We start from the raw sequence: 24,131 nt of genomic DNA, 5'->3' as shown, positions 1-24,131 counted from the left end.
GACTTCTTCGTGGGCCTTGTGCGTTTTGGGCGCGGAAACCGTCTTCGGCACCTCCGATTCTTGAGGCCGGGGCGCAGACTTCTTGTGCGTAGCCTCTTTGGAGCCGACCTTGGCGGGCTTGGACGGCGCCGTAGCCGCTGATCCGTGCCGACCATCTTTCTTGGAGGCCCCTTCCTCGGGCGTCGATTTTGGAGCATCGGAATCGACAGACTTCCTCGGCTTCTGCGGACCGGAGGTCGACGGAGCCGATGGGGTGACGGGCACCGATTTCTTCACTGGCACGGCAGCCATCTTAGGGACACTCGAGTCCTTAGGTTTCAGTTTCGATTTCGGGTCGGCCATTTTGGGTGTTGACGACCCCGATGGTTTCAGTTTCGGTTTCGAAACAGCGTGCCCAGCAAGTGAGTCCGTAGCTGGGCCTGAAGGCGGGGCTGTGGCTTGCGGCAACGGGTCCTGGGTAAGGCCGACAGGCGATCCAGTGTCCCGGTCGGCATCTTCGTAACCTTCAGGGCAGAGCTCGTCCCCCGAGCTGTCTGCCGTGGCCCCATAAATCTCATCGTCGTCTCCTACCTCTTCGACGTATTCGAGGACTTGACCCGCGACTCCGTCGTCGCCTCCCGGATCCGCCTCGACCTCCGTCTGTGATGGGGAGATTTGTAGATGGTGACCCTGGACCTCTTCTTCCTGGTCGCCGAAGATGTTCTCCGGATCCGGGGCCGCTTGCCTAGCTTCCAAGCGCACCGCGCGCCGAAGCTTGAGAGTTTTCTTGGAGCGGAACTGTGCACAGGCCTTGCACTTGCCGTCGTCGTGGTCCGGCGAAAGGCACTTGTTACACACGGGGTGTAGATCGATGTGTGGGTACTTGGACCCACAGAGCGGGCAGTACTTAAACGGGCTCCGCTCCATGTCCGTAAAGGCTTGCAGTCGTGTCGCGATGAGAAGGCCTCAAAGTTCAGAGAGCGAAGAAAACTCCGCTTATTCCGGCTCCAAGAGACGGAAGACTCGAGACCGTGCGCAGACAATACCGACGCAAGAAAATCGAGGCCTTTTGGCCGCTAAAAGGTAGTTTTACTTGGTTCCGACAGTAAGACGTCGAGACCACATCCGAACCCAATGGCGGAAAAAAACAATCTGGGGATGGAGCCGATGCCCATGCGCACTGTAGTCCAGGGGAGGAGCCACCTATCTCAGGATACTTCGAAGACTCTTCCAGGACAACAATGTGCAATCATCCGAGCCCAACACTAGGCGGCGATCTAATGCTAAGATATGAATTTAGCAGCCCACATGCCTCGAACAGGTATTTTTGATAAAGGTGCATTTGGTTTATTACTTATTTTACAAAGTGTTTGTTGTTGTTGACTTGTTTGACAAGTTACCTTTATTAGTAATCAATATGGCTAGCAGTAGAATGACTGCTCAGCAGGTGGTTGGTATGCTTCTTGAATCTTCCTCTGAGCCGGATTATGAGACTGACAGTGCGTCTGAGGGAGAGGAGGGAGGGGAAGATTCTGGCAGTGAGTTCTCTCTCCACATGGAATCATCGGAAGATGAAGGTTCTCTCAGTGCAGATGAAGTGCCTGTTTTAGAGGAGGATACTGCTGTGCCGATGGCGCAAGAGGCAACTGGATTGCAGCCTGAGGCTGCTAGGCTTCCTACTGGAAGTGCTGGACTCTGGGTTGATCCAAACATGGTGCAGCCGGTGTTGCATGCCTTTAGCGGTGATGCAGGGTGTAGAGTGGATTGTGAAAATGTTTTGCCTATACAGTATTTTCAGTTATTTATGGATGATGTATTTTGGGGTGAGATTGTTGAGCAGACTAATTTGTATGCTCAACAGTTTTTGAGGGACAACAGTGACAAACTTAGGCCCCACTCTAGAGCTACCCGGTGGTCTCCCACAAATCTGGAAGAGATTAAGAAGTTTTTGTGTTTGACTTTATTGATGGGTTTGCAAAGGAAGCCGAACCTGGCTTCATATTGGTCTTCCAGCCCCTTGATGGCAACAGCTATATTTCCTGCAGTTATGACTCATGATCGGTATTTACTTTTGCTAAGCATGCTGCATTTTGTTGATAATTCTTTGGCGTTGCCACATAGTCACCCTGGCAGTGACAGTCTTTTTAAGAACCGGCCTGTTCTTGATCACTTTATAGATCAATTTTCAGAGATATACATTCCAGGAAAAGAAATATCTATTGATGAGTCTTTGGTTTTGTTCAAGGGTCGTTTAGTTTTTAGGCAGTACATCCCTAGCAAAAGGGCACGCTATGGAATTAACCTGTATATGTTGTCTGAGAGTAGGACAGGATATGTTTTTAATGTTAGTGTACACACTGGTAGAGATTCCACTATTGACCCCCCCTGGTTGTCCGTCCACTTTTGGAGTTTCAGAGAAAATTGTGTGGGATCTTGCTAGAAGACTGTTTAACAAAGGCCACCATTTGTACCTTGATAACTTCTACACTGCAGTGCAATTATTTAAGGAATTGTTTAAAGTGGACACTTTTGCATGTGGCACAAACCGCTCTAACCGCAAAGGTTATCCGAAAGAGCTTGTTTGCAAAAAAATTCAGATGGGTCAGTGCAGTTCTTTGCGTAGTGATGTACTAGCTGTAAAAATTGTGGACAGGAGTGATGTGTACATGCGGACTACCATCCATGATGAGAGTACTTCACCTGTGCCTGTTTGGGGTCAGGTTGCTGAAGTGCACAAACCTGTGTGCATTCTAGACTACAATCAGCACATGGGTGGTGTTGACAGAGTAGATCAGAGGTTGGAACCTTACACTGCTATTCGAAAGGCATATGTTTGGTTTAAGAAGTTGGCCATCCATTTTTTCAACTTAGCAACTTTCAATGCTTTTATTGGGTTCAAGGAGTGTTCTCCGGAGTCAAAGTCTTCAGTTTCAGCACTCTGTGATAGCTAGCCTTGTTGTTGTGTAACAGGCAAGTGTTCCTAGATTTGGAGTGGTGGAGGATGTGGTTTGATTGAAAGATCTCCACTTTCCTGAATACATTCCTCCCACATCTACAAAAGACTTTCCCACTAGGAAATGTAGAGTCTGTTGGCGAAGAGGTCTGCGGAAGGAGACCAGTCTTTTCTGCCCGGGGTGTAACCCTGGGCTGTGTGCGCCTGCTTGTAATAGGGCGTAACACACAAAATCATTTTTGGGAATATCCATGAGTGTTAAAGTGAACTGCCTGGTCTGTATTGTTCAAAAATTTGTATTTTGTTTCAAGGATGGCATTAGTGCAATATATTTAGTTTCAGATTTTGTGTTATTAGATTTGTATCTATTTGCAATTTGTCTTTTTTTGTTTAAAAAATTCTAAATGTATGTGGAGCCTGGCACTTGGCTGGCAGTGTGCGTGGATTGGTGCTTGGCTGGCCGTGCGCGTGGACTGGCGCTTGGCTGGCCGTGCGCGTGGACTGGCGCTTGGCTGGCCGTGCGCGTGGACTGGCGCTTGGCTGGCCGTGCGCGTGGACTGGCGCTTGGCTGGCCGTGCGCGTGGACTGGCGCTTGGCTGGCCGTGCGCGTGGACTGGCGCTTGGCTGGCCGTGCGCGTGGACTGGCGCTTGGCTGGCCGTGCGCGTGGACTGGCGCTTGGCTGGCGGTGTGCGTGGACTGGCGCTCAGCTGGCGGTGTGTGAGTAGTCACTACACACACTGCTAGCTGAGCGCCACTCCACGCAATCCATCAGTTTGTGTACTTGCTGTGTCAGGAATGTGGGCGTGTGAAAGTGATGGGCCCTTGAATGGCGCTGTCTGCTGGTGTGAGCGTTGTAATGTGATGGGTCCACGGCTGGCGGGGTGAATGTTTTGAATGTGTCACACGTATGAAAGGTGTATGAAGAGGTTGGTGCCTTGTCGGGCTTTACAGCTCACGAGCTGTGAGTCAATGGTTCAGTTTCTCGTCCTTTCAATTATTAACCGTGCATTTCATTTTTGTGAAATGACTTGCTAATACAATTGTATATACTGAATCATCACTCACCCTCGTGCCAAATCCAACCAGTATGTGTGTGTGCTGGAGGATTAGATGGCTGTGCAGTAATATTGTTTTTTTGTCTTTCTGAAGCAGGGTGTATCTTGTCCTTTTTTGTGAATATTGTAATGTGTTGGTTTGGTGCCTGTTTATGTGAATGGTCTTGTGTGCATCAGGTATGAAAGGTGCGTGAATGGCCTGTAAAACGGTTGGTGCCTTGTCGTGGCTTTACAGCTCACGAACTGCGAGTCACTGGTTCGGTTTTTGTGCATTTAATTGACAGTGCATTTCATTTTGGTGAAATCTCGTTATTCAAATTTTATGTACTGAACCATCACTCGCGCCAAATCCAACCAGTATGTGTGTGTGTTTGAGGAATCGATAGCTGTGCTGGAATCTTTGTCAAGGTGTACATTCCATCTAAGAATAACCTACCAAATGTAGATATTATTGTTAACCAATGGGAGTACATGGTGACGTCTCTCTTGTGAATTCCAACAAGTTATTTTAGCCACAATGTCCTGCAAACTTAAAAATGTCTAACATTTTCCTTGCAATATTGTGCCAAAAATCCACGCTGCAAAATTAAACACATAATTGTGTCAAAACGATTAGGTTTTGCAAGGGAGGTCACCTGGGTTTTTGGTCCCGTGCTCGGCGGCCATGTAGGGAAACCTACCAAACCCACAAACTTCTGAAAACTAGACACCCAGGGGCTTCCAAAGAGGTATGGCTTGCATGGATACCACAACTTTCTCTTAACCAGAATCGCTTGCAAACCTCAATTTTAGCTTAAAAAAACAATCAGTTTTTTCACACATTTTTGTGTGGGAAAGTGTGGCATCACCGGGCTCACATCAATTTCCTACCACCCAGCGTTCCCCCAGGTCTCCCAATATAAAATGGCGCCTCACTTGTGTGGGAGGCTCAAGTACCCGCGACAGGCAAGGGCCCAAAACTTTTTTTGATAGGCAATGTTGATGTTGCCTCAAAATGTTTTGTGCTCTTGCATGTCGCGGGTACTTGGCCTCCCACACAAGTGAGGCACCATTTTTATTGGGAGACCTGGGGGAACGCAGGGTGGTAGGAAATTTGTGTGAGCCCGGTAATGCCACACTTTCCCACACAAAACTGTGAAAAAAATGATTTTTTTTCTCAGCTAAATTTGAGGTTTGCAAGGCATTCTGGGTAAGGAAACGTTGGGGAATACACGCAAGCCATACCTCCTTGGAAGCCCCCGGGTGTATACTTTCCAGAAATGTGTGGGTTTGGTAGGTTTCCCTAGGTGCCGGCAGAGCTAGGGTTCACAAACTACAGCTAGGCACTTTGCCAAAAAAGGGTCATTTTTCCCAGTGAAATTGAGTTATGACCACGTTGCGTTTTGCGCCTTTTCCTGTCGCAGGCACTATGCCAAACCACACAAGTGAGGTATCATTGTCCCGGAAGACTTTGGGGAACGCGGGGTGGGTAGAAATTTCTGGATCCACGCAGATTCCAGAACTTTCCACCACAGAAATGTGGGGAAAATGTGTTTTTGGACAATTTCTTAGGTTTGCAAGGGATTCTGGGTAACAGAAGCTGGTGGGCGGCAGTCAAGTCACCCCATCCTGGATTCCCCTGGGTATCTAGTTTTCAAAAATGTATAGGTTTGCTAGGTTTCCTTAGGTGGCAGCAGAGCTAGGGTTAAAAAACTACTGCTAGGCACTTTGCAAAAAAAGGGTCATTTTTCACTGCGAAATTGAGGTGTGACCACGTTGTGTTTTGCGCCGGTTCCTGTTGCAGGCACAAGGCCGACCCACACAAGTGAGGGACCATTTTTCTCGGAAGACTTTGGGGAACGCGGGGTGGGTGGAAATTTCTGGATCCATGCAGATGCCAGAACTTTCCACCACAGAAATGTGTGGAAAATGTGGCTTTTTTGACAATTATTTAGGTTTACAAGAGATTCTGGGTAACGGAACCTGGTGGGAGACAGTCAAGTCACCCCATCCTGGCTTCCCCTGGGTGTCTACTTTTAAAAAAAATGTATAGGTTTGCTAGGTTTCCCTAGCTGCCGGCAGAGCTAGGGTTAAAAAACGACAGCTACACACTTCGCAAAACAAGGGTAAATTTTCTTCATGAAAATGTGGGGTGTGTTCACATTGGGTTTTGAGCCCTTTCCGGTCGTGGACACTATGCCTACCCACACAAGTGAGGTACCATTTTGTATCGGGAGACTTAGGGTAATTCAGATTTGTAAAGCAACTGTTATACCTATTGATTTTTGATGCATTTCTGCCTTCCAAATGAGACATTGTGTAAAAAAGAAGTCATTTTGAAAAATGACCAATAATTCTCATGCTAGTATGAGAATTCCCAATTTTGAAAATGTGCAAATATGTACTGTTTCTAAACTCTATAATTTGTACCCATTTCAGAAATACATAGGTGTCTGTCATACAGATTTTTCCATGTATACATTTTCACACAATTGCTATATACCCGGTACATAATAAAAAGCCATTGCAAATTGCTATTTAGTTTTTGACTCTGGGTTCGTCTGTTTCTTGGTGAACCTACAAGTCCTATATATCCCCACAACCAGGAAGGTCCAGCGGATGTGATGGTATATTGCTTTCCAAGAGCTGTCATAATTACAAGAAGTTACAGGTGAAAACGTTGACACAAAAGGCTGTTTTTTACAGCTAATTTTCATATTTTTCCAATATTTAACTGTTAATTTCTATAAAGAAACCTTGATGGATCTACACAAATGACCTCTTTCTAAATTCAGAATTCGGTCTACTTTTCTAAAATGTATACCTTTCCAGGATCCATTATTGCTTTCACATTCATTTTTACCATTAACTGGAAGGAGGTTGAAAGCACAAAAATATAGCAAAAATAGGCTATGTCCCAGAAAAATGCCAAAACTGTACAAAATGTTGGTTTTCTGACAAATGTCGGTCATTCCCTAAAAGCTGGGAAAATGGTGATTTCATCCTCACAAACCCTTTTTTGATAACATTTGCAGTGAAAAACCCAGACGCTTTCATTTGTAGCCAGTTTTTCCAATTAAAAAAAAAAAGAAATTTGCTGCATTTTGGCTAATTTCTGGGACCCCTCCAAGGGAATCCACAAACCCTGTGTACCTTTAGAATCCCCATGATGTTGGTAGAAAAGGACATAAAATTGGCGTGGATACCTTATGTGGTCAAAAAGTTACAGGGGCCTAAGCGCGCACTACCCCAAATAGCCAAAAAAAGGCTTAGCACAGATGGGGAAAAGTCCTAGCAGCGAAGGGGTTAATAGAACCCAATGGCACAGGTGCGTGCACATGGGATATTGTGAACAGGGCAGGACGTTTACATAGAAAAAAAGTCCTTAAACCAAACTAGCACCAGGTTAAAAAAGGGGGGGGCAGTTTCAGCCCAGTGTTTGATCAATCTACTTACTTTGAATTAAGCAACAATCACTTTCGTGAATCTGCCTAGAGTTTCCATTAATTCATCTTTTTCTCCCTGTAGATTTTATGACACAAGAGACTACAATATTATCTCCAATTACACAGATCCTTGGCCTGATTACATGGGGACTGGAATCTCATCCCTGTTTGGTGCCATAAATTAGTACACTGTTTTTTGCCGTTTATTTTGGGTTCCTATCGTCTCATTCTTTAAAACAGGCCTAAAAAAAAGGAAAGAAAAAAAAGGGGGATGGTGTTTTCTTCACTAGTTAGAGATTGAAGTACTTCGGATGGTCCTCTTTTCCTAGGGAAATAAAGCAATGAAGAAATAGTCTTCAACAATGAGACATTTGTTTAGTGAAGTCCTTCTTACATGTACACTACCAAAGGAAGGATGTTGTTTTAGGAGATAGTAAGACTAAATACAGGGATTAACCCTTTAGCTTAGAGTACAGCTTTATTTTGCACTAGAGGAAGCAATCCGGAAAAGCTAAAGCTCTAGCAAGCTAATAGGATTTAAAAATCGCCTTGATCATTCCTACCTGCTATGCTTGCAGCTGGAATGAGCATCTCAACTCGCGAATAGATCCCTGATCCTAGATCGAATAGCAGGTTTTATGAATAAGTTACTTATCTTTGGTAATGATCTTTCTAGTGGATACTCAAATCACAGATTTCACCTTTAAAATATTTGAAGTGCCAGACTGGATCCAGATGTTTTTCATAGCAGTGCCCCCGCACTGTGCTAGTGGCACAGTGCAGCTCCACGTGGTCTTTCTTTGTGCATATAAATGCCACCACAGGACGGACATCAATTTCTTGCTTGGCTCTTTAAGCAACATTTGACGCAGAGCACAAAACAATTGCTAGTACTAGTGTGCAGATCTCTAGTTTGTGACCTTTTTAAATTGTAAGAAAATATCCTGCCACACAACGGAGAGATGAGAGGACAGTGATGAATATGCAGTTAGACTATCCACCAACAGAAAAAGTGTTACCTTAAGCTAAGTAACATGTTCTTCTGATTTATCCTTCTAATTGCAGAGGACTCACCTTCAGAATTGATACCAAAGCAGTACCTCCCAAAGGTAGAGGATCTGTGGACTGGGCACAGTTCAATAAGTCCAGCAGGACCATCAAACGAAATGCCCTCGCCGCCAGAGGAGGATGTCAAGGCAGTAGTGTTTCTGGAAGGTGTGCGGCCTGACAGATGTCAAGGACAGGGACTCCACGTGAAGGTAATGGTGGCAGCTTTAGCCCGGTGCAGTGGGCTCTCAGACCTACGGAGTCTGGTTTTTGGACAGTGGGTAACAGATCTTAATACAGAAGACTATTCTCCTCAATGGAGTCTTATTCTGCACCAACTTTGCCATCTTGGCCCCACCAAACCCCACAAAAATGTAATAGTCTACCGGATGGGTCCTTGATACGCTCAACATAAGCGCTCTAAACTCGTTGATGGTCCAAGCGATGGAACTCTCCTTTCAAAGGATGAGGCAGGGCAAAACACCCTGGGAGAGTGATGGATTGCCTTATGTGGAAGGGAGTCACAACTTTAAGGAATAAGGCCATCCGAGCTGTAAGCATCAGTCTGCCCGAAAAATGGTGGTGCAGGGTAGTTGCAGTGACAGTGCCAGGAGTTCACTCGCACAACGAGCTGAAGTGACCGCAACAGATAAGACAGTCTGTAGGGTACGCAGACGCAACAAGCAACTATGCCTCAGCTCAAAGGGAGTACACAGGAGAAACATCAAGACCAAGTTAAGGTCCCACTGTGGCATCGCAAGTAAGAACGGTTGGTTCAGCAAAAGCAAATAGGCAGAATGAGCAGACAAATGACGATTAAAAGTGCCCAATGCTAGGCCCCAAAATAAAAATACAATAAAAAATATGATAGTTTGGCTTCCAAATGGTGTATTTTGTTTGCGCATCATGTCAGAAATTTAACATAGTGTTCGATATATATATATATATATATATATAGCGCTGTAGTGGATTCAGAGGGCAAACTCAGTCTGGGTCAGACACCAGTGTTGGTATAGGATTCTACTCTGGTGGTATCAATGAAGGAAGAAACCACATGGACGTGGGAGCCAGTGTAAAGTCTGCACAAGAGTGGGTGCTGAAACAGACAGGTCCACTGGGGTTCAGATGATGCAGAGGAGAGATCAGCGGGAGGTGATCTGACTGAGGGCCCCTTGTGATCCTTGGGGTCCAAAGGCACGCCATAGGGAAAAGGAAGAGTTGCAATAATATGCATCATATCCCACTTAAAGGCCTCGACCTACTGTAGCGCCACCAAAGGCGAAGGAAGTACATGTAGGACATCAGTATCAAGTGCACGATCCACTCCTCAATCAAGAACGAGATCTATCAGCACCATTATGCCTTTGTGACTTCACGTAAGAAAAGAGACTGGCGGGATGGGGTCAATTCCCTCTTCACCCTCCTATGTTAATGCTTGGACTTCTACTTACTGGAGGACCTGGACTGCGAAGAAAACTTCTTGCAGAACCACCTTTGAGAGAGGGTTTGGGCTCTCAACTTGAAGCAAAAGCGGGACTTTCACAAGGCTTGTGACTTCTTCCTGTGTTTGACAAAGTACAGCCTAGCTTTACTATCCCGGATCACCTTCAGGTGCATGAGATTGCACTCATTACATGACTTGAAATTTGGAATGATGCCTGTATCCAACATCTGTTTTCTGCAGTCACAGTATGGTTTGAAGGCTTTAGTTTTAGGAAGGGATTTATTTGCCTTGAAGCCCGGAATTAGTTTTGAAAAATGGTGAAAGATCGACAAAAGTGTGAGCCAAGCTCCAGACTGCGTTTGAAGATGCAGGGGAAAAAAGTAACTTGTTTCAGCGCTATATGCAGCTCTGCTTTGTCACTTCCAGGGCCGGAACAATGCCCAACAGAGAGACACAGCTCCACATAGCAGTGCATTGTAGCACTGCTATGAAAAACATCCGGATGCACTGAGTCATTGGGGAAATATATTTAATGGGGAGGAATCAACGCTTATAAGTATCCATCAGAAATTATTATAAATTCTACCTATTAAATTAATATATATTGTGAGCACAACCGATTTCTTGTTTTAAGGGATGAACTTAACAGTATGTACCAGTACTCGAAAAGTAGAAGACTTTAAAAAGCAACAGAAATGCAAGACTCGCAAGTAATGTTATGATGTGGTTTTCAGGGTGCATTGGGAAAATAAATATAAGCAGAGATAAGAATTCCTTGGATGATGAGCACAAAAAGAAGAGGTAGGCCATAGGCTCTTTTCTTCTTGTTGGGTGGAAGGTGCTAGTCTTATGCTCTACAGGAAATTCTTACAGGAGAAATTCTAATTCTGAATAGAAGTTTTGCAGATTCTACATGTCAGGGTGGTGTCAATGAGGATAGTGATAGTTAGCAGGGGACAGCCCCCTTCTAAGTATGTGAGCCATTACAGACTGGACAAACGTTAAGAAACTCACCATGGAAGAACCCCAACAGGGGGATGTGGGCAGCTTTGGACAAATTCCTAGACCCCTACGAACCCCCATGAAAAAAACACAGCCTGTACTAACCAGAGGGTCCACTTACGAAAAGATCAACGAGAGCAGGACACCCCACCCCACCCCACCCCGCCCCCTTCTTAATCCTTCACGCTCCCATATATACACTTTCACGTTGGATTAGTTGACTAGACAGGTGGGCTGGATAGACATCAGACTCGATCACTCCTACCAGGCTGACGGTCACCCCTAGAACAAGCGCCAGTACCTATATGTTTTATGTTAAATTTTGCAAAGGCACATGAACCCTTCGAAAAAGCTATAAAAACCAGCAGCCAAACCTCATAGGCTGGGATCCTTGCAAGAGCCACACAGAACGGAGGCTCCGTAAAGATACCCCCTTAATATTGCACGCATTGGGAGACAAATGCCGCTGCTGTATAAAAATAACATATATATTTGAAGCGGCACTAGATCGCGGTGGACCTCCCACAATTGGCGAATACTACAGCGCCGTAACTACGGGCGGCCATTTTGTCTAGAAGACTAGTGTCTCAAATCCGGACTAACTCATCCGCAACTGCCAGCGCAAACATCCACTTGAGCACCTGATGAAATATTATAGACTGCCCAGTGCCAAGCCCTACCTAGTGATAAAACGGAAGGAAATGCAATCTCCTGCCAGATAGGTAACAGCACAAGCCTTAATTAGACGTAGGGGGAGACAAGCGTCTCAAGAAGCTGCCTCGCCCTACTGCGGACGAATCCGGGGGCAATTAAAGGCAAGATCGGATGCCAGTGTGCGAGGCCCCTCCCCCCCCCTGAGATAGCTATATTGCTGAGAAATGTGGCTGAGGTGGCAAGGAAGTGCTGAGTACAAGGATTACTGTGGCAGCGTCAGCACGGACCTGGATCCTGCAAGTGTGAATCTGATGGGAGAGACCAGAGTTTGTGTGGGCCTACGCTCTGGGTCCTTCGGCGGGAAAACACAAGGAAGTCCCGAGTACAGTATTGAGGGTCCTGGGCCTACTGGGGGCAACTGTGTTCTTCATGGGGGTGAGACCGACCTGGGCATCTCCATTTGGCAGGCTATTAGGACGAAAATGAGCCCCATGGGCATGAAACTGATCGCCATTAGGCTCCATGGACACTCTGCGCAAGGTGCAAATCCCTGTTACTTCCTAGGATTGGGGCAATATCCGACTGGCCTGCTGATCCGGGGATACTGGATCAATGAAGGGGCAAGACAGTCCCCTGCCTGACCCCAAGATGGTAGGCATAGTGGTCCCTCACGTTGTTTTACTTCCCTGGGACAATAATTGGACATTGACCAGACCTTGAACCTATCCCCCTTAACCTGCTTACATATCAGGACTTGAACCTGCGGAACTTAACCCAGACTGTGGAGACCAAGCGATTTGCCCGGTGGAGCTACCAGATAGCTAAAAAAGGTGATTGGTTGTGGACTCTCCCCCCCCCCCCTCTGCCATCACCTACCCAGCCGGACCTTGGGCAGATTTTCCCCTAGTCTCTACATACTATCTTCCTCCTACCCCTTTACCCTATCCCCTCACCCTTCCTCACTCCATCCACCTTGTCCCCTATGTTCTTTAAATGCTTTTCTTGATACTTATCTAACTTTTAACTGATGTGAATTGCAAGATTATTGTTCCTCATGTAAAGCGCTCGGATTCCTTCGGGTCTAACCATCGCTATACAAAACTCATTAATTAAATATGCTCCCATTTAGTACTCTTTCTCTCCGTCTACTTCCCTAGCTCCCATTCCCTCTTCCCTGAATCTCTCCCCTTGCGTGCTACTCTGCCTAGCCCCCTGTCCTTTGTGCCCTTTGACCAAGCACTCCTTCCCCCTCTTGTTGGGGAAAGATCCAATATTTATACTCTGGAGTCTCAGCGAACCCGCTGAGAGAGTCCACTGCGCCAAGGGACCCACTCACACTTGAGGTATGGTATGGCACACCTTGCCAAAGCACTCCCTCTCCCCTTTTTGGGCAAGGGTCCAGTATGTAGACCTTGGAGTCTGAGACCCCTCAGAGAGTCCACTGCGTAAAGGGAGCCTCGCGCAACAGAGATGGGGAAGTGATACCACTTCCCCTGGGGATCACAGCTCACTGGACTTTGGACATTGCTTTGACTCGTCTACCGGTTTGTGTCCCAGTCACCCTTCCCCTCCTCTTACCATGCTGTGTCTCACCCTCCCCTCCTCTTTCCCCCCTTCATTATCTGTCTACTTCCCCTGCTCCTACCCCCTCCCCTGAATCTCTAACCTTGCCTGCTTTTCCCCTTACGTATTTGTGCTTATTGTTTATCTCGACCTTACAAGTAACTATGTTGCCATGCTCTAATAACTGTGTAACCTTTGTAACGATGTAACCTGTAACTATGATCTGATGCTCATGTAAAAAGCTCTGATACCTCCTGGTCTAGCCCGCGCTATATAAAACCTTCAAAATAAAATACATGTTATATGTTGTCAATGTGAAAAATACCAATAAAAATGTATAAAAAAATTAAAATAATTACCATGAATTCCTAACATTGTATCTTACTCCTCTAATACAATTACGCTAATCTAGACTGTTAAATACTTAGTTAGTAGAGTAAAAGCCAAAGAAACGTGGCACTGGTCGCTGCTTGATTAATGGTTTTAACTTTAGAGAGCACCTCAACTAAACTGCCCTGGAAATAAAGGAAACCTAAATACATACCTAAATATATCAAATGATAAGATGACCATTATCTTATGACTAAAATAATTAGCCAGCTCTTCAATTATGAAATCACTTATTGAGCATGAATCCCCATTTTTTACTAGCATTTTTTTCCACACTTACACATTCGGCAGATCATGCCTGATCCACAAGTACAGATTTTTATGATCAATAAGTATATGTTAGATTGCTTGGCATAATGCTGTCAGAAAAGTGCACGCATTCAACTTCAAAGTACAATTAAATGGGACAATTAGAGTAAAACTGAAGTTGCCAAAGTCAGTTTGGATACAGCGGGGGTAAGATTGTCACCATATATAATCTTCAGTGTTTCTACAATGAAGATATGCTTGATGTAGTAACTTCAGTGGTTACTGGTTAACAAAACTGAACAGTTAGCTGTGCACAGAAACTTAAACAAATATCACAAACCATTACCAGGCCCATTACTGAATGTGTTGCGGGCGAGGTCTTCAACTTACTATTAACTGCTACCCATTCATTTAAATCTTCTCCCTCTGGCAGCATGACAGCCATTCGGAGATTTCCACTTCCAAGTGTTGCCTCTGCATGCTTCAAAAGCTCATACTGATGCGATCCTTCAGGAATATTCTTCTTTGGTTTAAAGGTTTTCGAAGAGCGGCTACCACTGAAAGAAAGAAAAAGAATATTAAGTATTACCCTAGTGTTGATACATGGCCCATGTGTCCCCTATACTGAAGATAACTATGTAAATCCATTTGAAGAAACAATTCCAAGATTTTGAGAGTTGGAATCACATTTAAAATAGAGAAAAATCAAAAACAGCTAATTTGTGTATATAAACAGCCCACAGATACTTCATATTAGCGCAAAGGGGGTTGTGATCACTGTCGGTGGTAGTGCCAACATACATATCTATCATATCTCCCCAGAGCCTTACATCTAGTAAGATGTAGTCAATGCGTGACAGGAAACAAACTATTGTAGGTGTTTGCCCCCTGGCTGTTTGATGGAGTTCTACAGTTAGTTACCCTCAAACCAAACTCTGTAGTAAGTGCATTGAGTTGGAGTGCTAGATGTGTCCATCTTTTGAGAGGGGTACGTTTAGTGGGAGGACAGCCCATTTTCTGTCTCATCCTCAACCCCCAGCATATTCTCTGTGTCCAGGGGCTCAAAAGTGCAGTTGAAATCCCCTGCAACAACCACTCTAGAGAGGGGCGAGCAGCTAGATAGGATTTCTTCCAGTGTTGTGTGACAATGGGTGAAGGTCTGCCCCCTTTGGTCCCCCTTATATAGACATTGAACAAGTCAAGAGTACCCCGGGCCCCCTAATGGTAAGTTTCAAAATGTCAGGGCTCAGACTTGGTTGTAGGGTAATTGGACAGCCCAGGGCAATATTCACCCAGATAGTCAGACCCCCTGATGGGCGCCCTCTCCCCCATGGTGGTTGCAGGCGAATAGAAACAAGTATAGCCCGATTTGTGCAATGGGACCAGACTCCAGGTCTCCTGGAAAATGCAAATAGAGCCCTCAATGAGTTTGTTGCAGTGGGGGGTGACAATTTGCTGCTAAGCCCTGCCACATTCCAGGATATTATCTTCAGCTGATAGTATAAAGCTGAGGCAGGTACATTGTTTCTGCTTGGAGTGTGTTGGCTACGCAAAGCTGGGCCATAGGGCAATATCAGGGGGTCTAAGGGAGTAGGTAGTTCTGTGTCCAGGGCACTCTGAATATCAGTAGGAAAACTACTTTGACCCTTCTCCCCTTCTCCCCCGCCCCCAAGCTGTCTGCCAGTGGCTCACGGTCAGTGTGAGGGACTGAGATGTTGTGGAAGCTATGCTTGGAGGGATATAATATGGTCCCTGGTGCAGTTGACGCTCGGGCTGTAGTCAATCAATGGCTTCCAGAGAGGTCCCTCCTTCTGAAGTGGTAAATAATTGCATGGCAGTTGGCCTACTCCCAGTAACAGGCGGAGACCGCCTGAACTGTGTAGATGAAGTGTCGGGGGGGGGGGGGCAGGTGAGATACTCCAGGGCGAGGAGGTTTTCGGCCAGGTCACCCTATTCATAGTGAGCTCGATACAGTCTAATGATTGAGTGGGGGACGTACATCTCCAGGCCCTAGTGATGTCATCTCGTATCACTGAACAGCAGCCCCTAACATGACGGATCCAGTGAATGGCTTTATTGGTCAGGGAATCTTCATTTTCAAGGCCACTCTTTGGGCCAAGCCTAGGGACATTAACCATAACGATTTTTAAAGCGTGGGGCCGGAGGGGGGGTACCTGGATGTTTCTGCTGCTGTTGGGCTTTCTGGAGGGGGCGCTGAGCCAGTGATGGGACGAAAGGTCTGGCGTGGCTTATGGGGTCCTGGGATGCAGCTAAACTACAAAGGTCTTTATGGGTGCTGATTTTGGAATTATTTGGATAGTTGGTCTTAAAGTTTGGTGGGGTGTGCTTATGGGTTCACGCGTTAGAGGGGGGCAAGGGCGACCCACAGCCTATTATACCCCTGTGTCCTTAGTGGTCGTCACACGGGCCATATGAGGTTGTGGGCAACGTTCTATAAAGGGGTTTGCACTCTGCTGGCATGGTGGGTCCTTTTGAAGTAAGGATTTGACCAGAGTAGTGAGTTCTTCAAACATGGCCCTCATGGTTCCAATCTCGTCCTCAAGCATGTTAATAAGCTGGGGTGTGTCCTGTGATGCTGAGCTGTGCTCTTCAATAGGCGCTCTGGTGGACGTACCGGGTAACTGAGGCGTGTCTTCCCTATAATTGCCGGGCATATCAGCCAGTGGTGAAAACATGTTTGCACAGGAGATAGGAGGACCAAGCTGGCGGTCATCAGTACAGGTAGGGGGATTAAGGAATGAGAGACCCTCACCTGGTGCTGCCAATGGCTCGAATGGTGTGTCTTTACTAGATGTCGAGGCCCCCTTTCCGGGGGGGGGGGGTTATAAAAGATTGCTGGGATGATAGTTGGGCTGCTGACTGTAAGAGGGGATTGGCCGATGGTATGGGGCGATATTGTTTCGGCTTCTAAGATGCCTTTACACTTGCTAATGAGGGTATCTATACTATCCAACACGCAGTTACTGCCTGCGTGTATGTGTGATTTCCTTGCCTTTCCCCTCATCAGCCTGAACATTGGTGCCGTTTCCTCCTCCTGTTCCCTCCATAGTTTTTCTTTTACCCATATTTTAGCCTATGAGAAGTGTTTTTAGCTAGAAATTGGCAATAACCAGCAAAGTGGCTAGTGCTCAAGGCACTATCAAATGTTAAAACCACACTCCAAATTACAGTAGTAGATTAATAGATCATACGCCCATACGAGAAATTCCAGTCCATAGAGATTTTATCGGCTTGGCTCTACACAGGGCCTCCACATTTATCACAAATAGTTCACACGGTACCTCAGTGAGCAGGTCCCAGTCGGCAAAGGCCCGATGAAAGAGGGGTGGCCCTTCCCTGCCTCTTGCTGACAATGACAGGCCCTTGGACCGGGCTCGGTCTGCATGAGTCCCGCGATGCGGGGGTCGTGGGCGCTTTTGAAGCGTGTGGATGCAAGCTTGCTCCTCCCTCCTAGGAGAGCGGAGAATTCTGGGGCTTTGAGTCCCTCAGCTGGTGGCAAGAGCAGGCTGTGGCATACTTTCTACAATTGACCTGTACGCGTACTTCCCTCAGCAAAACTTTTTTGGATCGAGGTGAGAGTGCGTACATAAATGCGGAGGACACTCCGATCTTAATCTGCCTTCATAGTAATCCTGCTCCGAGTTTCAACTAAATATATGCTCAAAATGGCATTTCCCGGATTGGTTTCCTGGTCACGGTGCTATTTGGCGGACTACACCCTTCACATCCACATCTCCTATCAGCCGCACACAGCCGCAACGTCACTCTGCAGCGCCAGGGGCGCTTTAAAACCTCCTGCAGACTCCCGCAACGCACTTGCGCGGACGAAGCCCAGACCAAGGGCGTGCCCGTCTGAGCCCATCCGAGGTAGGAGCTTTTGTAGTCTGGTCTGCCCTGTTCCCATGATGCACTGGGCCAGGGACAGACTAATTTGCATACAGCCAGGTTCTGAAACTGGGATGGTGCAATGAGCTAAAAAACGGTGTTGGATCTAGCCCTGATCTCTTGACTGGGTGAGAGTACTCTGCTTAATTCAGAGACTCTGTCCATCACCACCCCTTGTTGTAAATCATCCGAGGTAGGAGGCAGGGCTGGGCCACCCCTCTTAGTCAGAGGCATTTCGGTCACCAGCTGTCATATAAGGTTATAATTTGCTATTTATTGTAATAAGAGTGACTGCCCAGAACTTTGTGCTACATACATTTAAAGGAATAGACTAGGACCTCGAAACGTAAGGCAATAGGAGCACGGATAGGGGGTGGGGTTGTGAGAACATTGGATGCGTTTCTGTCTAGGGCTGAGTCAGTCTTGTCGCATTAAATTCAGCTTACTGAAAAACGACTCTCCATGGACACGTATTCAGGACAAAAAAGGTCATCTTTGGGGGGGCTTAATTATGGCCAAATCTCCATTGGGCGTATCACAAAATATGGATTGTCAATGCCTTGACATCCCAATTATAAGTTCTGACGGGAAAAGAGCTGACAATGCAGTTGCTGTATCGGGGGCTCCGGAGATGGGCCACTTAAGCAATCTGGATCCTGCCCAAAACACAGTAATGAGTCAAACTCAGGTCTCAACAGTTAATTCAACCTAAGAGACAGTAGATCCCCCGGCACCCCCTGTTCTATCCCCAGCCCATATTTTAACTATGACCTGTTCAGCCAAGGTGGCCCTGTTACTAGACCTATAAGTGTTTTAAGGGAAAGTAAGAAAAAATGAAAAAAGAAAAAAATATATAATATATATATTATATATATATATATAATATATATTATATATATATATATATATAATATATATATTATATATATAATATATATATATATTATATATATATATAATATATATAATATATATATATATATAATATATATATTATATAATATATATATATATATATATATAATATATATATATATTACCTACTGGCGGTCGCCAGTAGGTATATATAGTTAGGATTTTTTCTCTATGGGTTTTTTGAAAATTCTATGTCTAATAACTTTGGCGTTTGTGGACGGAATTGGCTGAAATTTTCAGGAAAATGGCACATTTTGTTTCTGAGCAGCCCTTGAAAATTTGGGGGGGGTTCGTCAAGGGGGGGGCCGAGAAAAAAGGGGGGTCCCAAAACGTGTTTTTAACATTGAGTTTTCCATAGGGCGGTTGGCCTCACTTTTAGCCCGAATGGCTGAATGGATTTGCACGAAACTTGGCAAAATTGTAGGGACTGGTAGCCCGATGTGCCTTTTGTAGGTCTCAATATATGTGCTCCAGTGGATTTTGAGAAATTAACGTTTAAAAAAAGATATATATCTGTAACAGCGGACCGGGCAGCGCACTGGTTCGCGGACTTTTCGCGCAACGGAGCTTTGTGAAGCGAAGCTGATTGGTTCTCCGGCGTCTGTCAACATTCCAAACAGTCCGTAGCGGCCGCCATCTTGTCTCTCGGTAGGATCGAGAGACAAGAGGAGGTCAAAACAAAGGGGGAAATAACTATAAGGGGGCATAGTAGATCCTCGCTGACCCCCTAGTTTTGATGTGGAGGTTTTAAAAGGGCCCCGCGGGGCAAAAAAAAAACAAAATAATAATAATCGAACGGCTGAATGGATTTGCACGAAACTTGGCAAAATATTAGGGACTGGTAGCCCGATGTGCCTTTGCTAGGTCTCAATATATGTGCTCCAGTGGATTTTGAGAAATTAACGTTCAAAAAAAGATATATATCTGTAACAGCGCTCCGCTTCGCGTACTTTTCGCGTTACGGAGCTTTGCGAAGCTGATTGGTTCTCCGGCGTCTGTCAACATTCCAAACAGTCCGTAGCGGCCGCCATCTTGTCCCTCGGTAGGATTGAGAGACAAGAGGAGGCCAAAGCGAAGGGGGAAATGACCATAAGGGGGCATAGTAGATCCTTCCTGACCTCTTAGGTTTGATGTACCATTTTGCCAAGTTTGGTGTAATTCCGTTCAGCCATTCAGGCTGTAGACGTATGTAAATGTCCTATGGAAAATTGCATGGGGAAAACACATTTGAAAGTGTTGAAATTTAGAACCAATTAAAATGTTACTTTGGTTTTGTATTTGTGTGTGATGAAAGTTAATTGGTTATGTATATATATCAAATGAGAGGAAACCACAGCCATTTTGTGATACTACTGTCTGAGGTACATTTGTGAGGAATTTTTGGTGGTGAATTTCTGGTGTTTGATTTACACAGTACTAACACTTCTGCTACTTTTAAAAAGGTGAGTTGTTAATTTGTAAGGGGAACTATGTTGTACACTTGAAGATAATTTGAAAAATGTTTTCTGTTATTTATTTGCAGTCCTTCTGTTATACTAAATACTTGATAAAGTTAGTTTTATATTATGTATTACTAAAAACGATAAATGAAAGTGATTATTTTTTTCTGCAATTTACAGCAAGCAATTTCAAAATAAAATGGCTCACAATGAAGAGACCGTGGCAATTTCTTTTGAATTGTCCAACACATTGATTGAAATTGAGAGCACCAATAATGAAATATTGTCACAAGGAGGACATGACTTGTATGATTCCATTAGATTGATTGAAATGGACAGCACCAAGAATGAAATATTGTCACAAGGAGATGACTTGAATGATTCCACTACATTGATTGAAATTGAGAGCACCAATAATGAAATATTGTCACAAGGAGGAGATGGCTTGTATGATTCCATTAGATTGATTGAAATGGACAGCACCAATAATGAAATATTGTCACAAGGAGGAGATGACTTGAATGATTCCACTACATTGATTGAAATTGAGAGCACCAATAATGAAATATTGTCACGAGGAGATGACTTGAATGATTCCACTACATTGATTGAAATTGACAGCACCAATAATGAAATATTGTCACAAGGAGGAGATGACTTGAATGATTTTTTTGATCAATCTCTTGATGGCGAATTTATCGAGTGTTTGGAGACCATAGAGTTACAAGAATCATCATTGGAGACTTTTAATGAGGACATTGCTGATGAGGACATGTTACTAGTTCTTTCAAATTTAGAAAATTCTGAAGAATAAATTTATATTTAGAAATCAAAAATTGTTTGAGACATTATTCATTTTTATTTTTAATTTATGAGGTTGTAGCGAAGTGATTGTAGTATAAAATGAGACTTATAGTATAGAGTGCAACATTTTTATGTTACATGGTAAGTTTACTCATATTTACTTCCCTTCTGCCACTATATTATCTCCAATGTGTATTTGACATGTCTTCTTCATCTCCGGCCTCCTTTCTCTCACTGTGTGTCTCCGATGCATCTTATCGCTGGTATTTTGTGTAATTACAGAAGAGAGTAAAATAAAATAGTTCGGAACGTGAAAAGGGGGCAAAGTAGAGTACTCCTCACCCCCTAGGCCTTTTTAGGCGGTCCCAAAAGGATCAGTTTCTGCTTTCCTGAGAGATTATGGTATGAGTTCCATATACCACAATAACTTGCATTACAACATGCAAGATATCTATCTCCTATTACCAACTTTTGGAGATATTCGCGCTAAGCGCGAATATCTCCAAAAAGTAACACCTGCCCTGAGCAGTTCTTAGCCATGTTATCCAATGGGAGGTGGATAACATGGCTAAGAGCATTAGCTCGGTAATGCATGAATATCGCTGAGTTTTTAGCGATATTCATGCATTGCGGCCGTTTATTATCGCATTTGCGATAAACCTTGATAATAGTAAGGTTTATCTTCGATAATTTCTGACGATGCTTAGTGGTAAAAAATTGGTTGGTAAGCATCGTTAGCGATAAATATCGCTTAACTTTGGTAATATGCCCCAACGTCTGTTAACGTTCGATTCGAAGGAAATGAGGAAGTGTTGAAAAACATTGTCTGCGCCATCTTGCCTTTTTTGAAATGCCACACTTTTGTCGTGCACGGCAGCCATTTTAGGTGTCTTGACCAGACCCACTCTCTGCACGCTGTCGATTCGTAGCATGGCTCCTCACCCACGCAAGCATCTTCCCTAGGCACTGGTCACCACCGCTCTCTGTCTTATGCATGGGCAATAAACCTCCCCCCATCTGCGCTGCTCTTCCCTGAGAATCACACTCTGTGCCCGCCCGACACCTCCCTTTCGCCCTATTCACTACCGCACCCTCTGACACTCCTCTTTCTCTGTGTCCGATTGTCCAGGCTATCAGCTAGCCCTGCAGATGTAGTTTATGGCCCCAGCTGTAAAGAATCACCCCTCTTCAAAGGAGTTATAGTAGATCAAGGCCCACACTCGATGAGATCCGTCACACCACACGTGTTCCTACTATCTGAAAACCATCCTGTATTGTGATTGGGGAGGGGACCGAGCCTGAAGCGGAAGATTCCAGGAATGACTCTTTGTACATCAAAGTTTTTACAATTATGTGTCACATTAAAAATATATAGCACTCCAACAAAGTAGTAGGAATATAAAACTTTAATAACATATAAATATATACAACAAAACAAAAACAGTAAAAACATTTAAACAACGAAGAGACCGTGGCAATTTCTTTTTAATTATCCAATAGATTTATTGAAATTGACAGCACCAATAATGAAATATTCTTGTCAGTAGCGGTCTGTTGTGCGAATAGTTCCAAGGCAGCAGAACGCGCTGAAATCTAGATGGCACGAAAGTGATGTCTAGTAAGTTGCCGCCCAGCAAAAAACGGCGTGGGGCGCCGCGGGGGTGAGTGAGTCCAGTAGGCACCACAGCTATTCTTACCGGCATTGCAGAATTACTGCTGGGGACAATGCCTGTGCTGTAGCAGGGTCACAGCAGAAACAAAAAGGATTCTGTTGAAGATGTTGTTGGTTTTCAATTTGAAAACAGTTCTGGTGTCAACTGCTATGCTAATGTAGTGGTTAATGTTTTGTTTTCTCTAGAAAATGTAAAAGAGGGGGAGGCAGTCCAAAGTTCCGTTAAAAGGGCAAAGGAAAGGATCGGTGGTTTGAACTATCAGTCAAAAAGGGGAGGGGGTGCAATAATTTTTCCTACCGGGTCACACTGTGCTTTCACCGGAAGTGAGGTCTGCAGGATTCTAGTAATTCAAAGTGAGGCTGGCGCCAGCATGGGAGCGCCGACGTCCCGCGGATACAGTTTCGTCACTCCACGGGCGATCATGGCAGTCATTCCCCATCGGGGGTCGGAGACTCCCGCGGCTCCTCTAGAATCTTCAAGGTCGTGGAGGACTACGGTGGTGGAGTCAACCAGTGACCGGGCCATTTCTTTATGCTGGGCCCGCTCTTGCCAGGTCGACCGCCATTTTGAGAGTTCGGCAGCTACCGGCGATCGCGGGGTCACATGAGCGGACAGGCTCCACCCTGCCGGGCGAGACGTTGCAGCATGGCCACAGTGGAAGAACCGTTTTCCGGGCGCCTGGAGCGCTGAGGGTGCAGCTGGGAAGTCTCCACCTGGGGAGGCGGGAGAGGCCTGTTCGCACCGTCTCTCCCTCCCAGTGCACCCCACGGCGTCTCGCTTGAGATTTGTTATGGCCGGACCAGGCGATGAGGACGAGGGGGGGGGTCGGAGGCATGTGCAAGACATCCCCCCCCAGTGTTGTCGCAACCATTATTCAAGAAAGAAGAAGTGTCCCGTCCGTCTTCGGGCCGGGCTTCCGGTGGATGTCGGCCGGACGCCCCTGGCTCTGGCCCCATGAACGGGTTTCTTGGTTTATCGGCTGCAGCCGGATCCCGTCGGCCTCGGCCCCCCGACCGTTGGTGGTCGGACCGGAAGAGCATGTGGCGGGACTACCTGCAACTCTCAAGGGCCACCGCGGCCGGACTGGGAGAGAGAGGGGAGGGTCGAGGAGACATTCCCCCCCCCTGCAACTGTTCAGCGTTGTAAAGGCAATCCCCTGGCCGGGTCCCGCTGGCCTCGGCCTCTCCTTCGGCTACACCCTACGTTAGGATCTCCTGGCCGAGGCGTGGCAGCAGGACCTGCCTTATATGGGCTGCTCCCGGCTGGGCGTAGCCGGAACCCTGCCCCACCTTGGAAGTTTCCAGAGTGGGGGTGGATGTTCTACTGACTTGCATTTTCCCTAGTCTATCGATTTTTTTGGCGTGGCAGGCGGTGGGACAGCGAGGGGTGATTTGGTTTCTCTTACTGTTTTTCTGGTCTCTCACCACTGGCATATTTTAACGTTTTCTTGTTTCTAGGACATTAATAGGTTTTATCATTACGTTATGTTATCGTTTCTTTGTTCGTTGTTTAATAAAAGTTCATGTTCATCAGTGGCCTACTGATTTTCGTTTTCCTATTTTTTTCTTTCCAGGTTGTTTCATGGTAAAGTTTCTGTTAACAGGATACAGTGATCACTTCGTTATTATTGCA

The 24,131-nt window shown here is 45.6% G+C and overlaps 1 protein-coding gene across 1 annotated transcript in view; it reads right to left on the bottom strand.

Annotated features, from left to right (window-relative positions):
- The window catches only part of MOB1B (MOB kinase activator 1B), a 305,722-nt gene that overhangs the window by 180,269 nt on the left and 101,322 nt on the right, over positions 1 to 24,131 (bottom strand). Inside the window, exon 2 of the mRNA XM_078676405.1 lies at positions 14,153 to 14,319. Within this exon, the coding sequence (XP_078532531.1) occupies positions 14,153 to 14,319 (167 nt within the window). The remainder of the gene's footprint in view (positions 1 to 14,152; positions 14,320 to 24,131) is intronic.

The sequence above is a fragment of the Lissotriton helveticus genome, chromosome 2_1 (assembly GCF_964261635.1).
Source record: "Lissotriton helveticus chromosome 2_1, aLisHel1.1, whole genome shotgun sequence".
NCBI classification, from domain to species: domain Eukaryota; kingdom Metazoa; phylum Chordata; class Amphibia; order Caudata; family Salamandridae; genus Lissotriton; species Lissotriton helveticus.
This window is presented reverse-complemented; position numbering and strand designations above follow the sequence as displayed.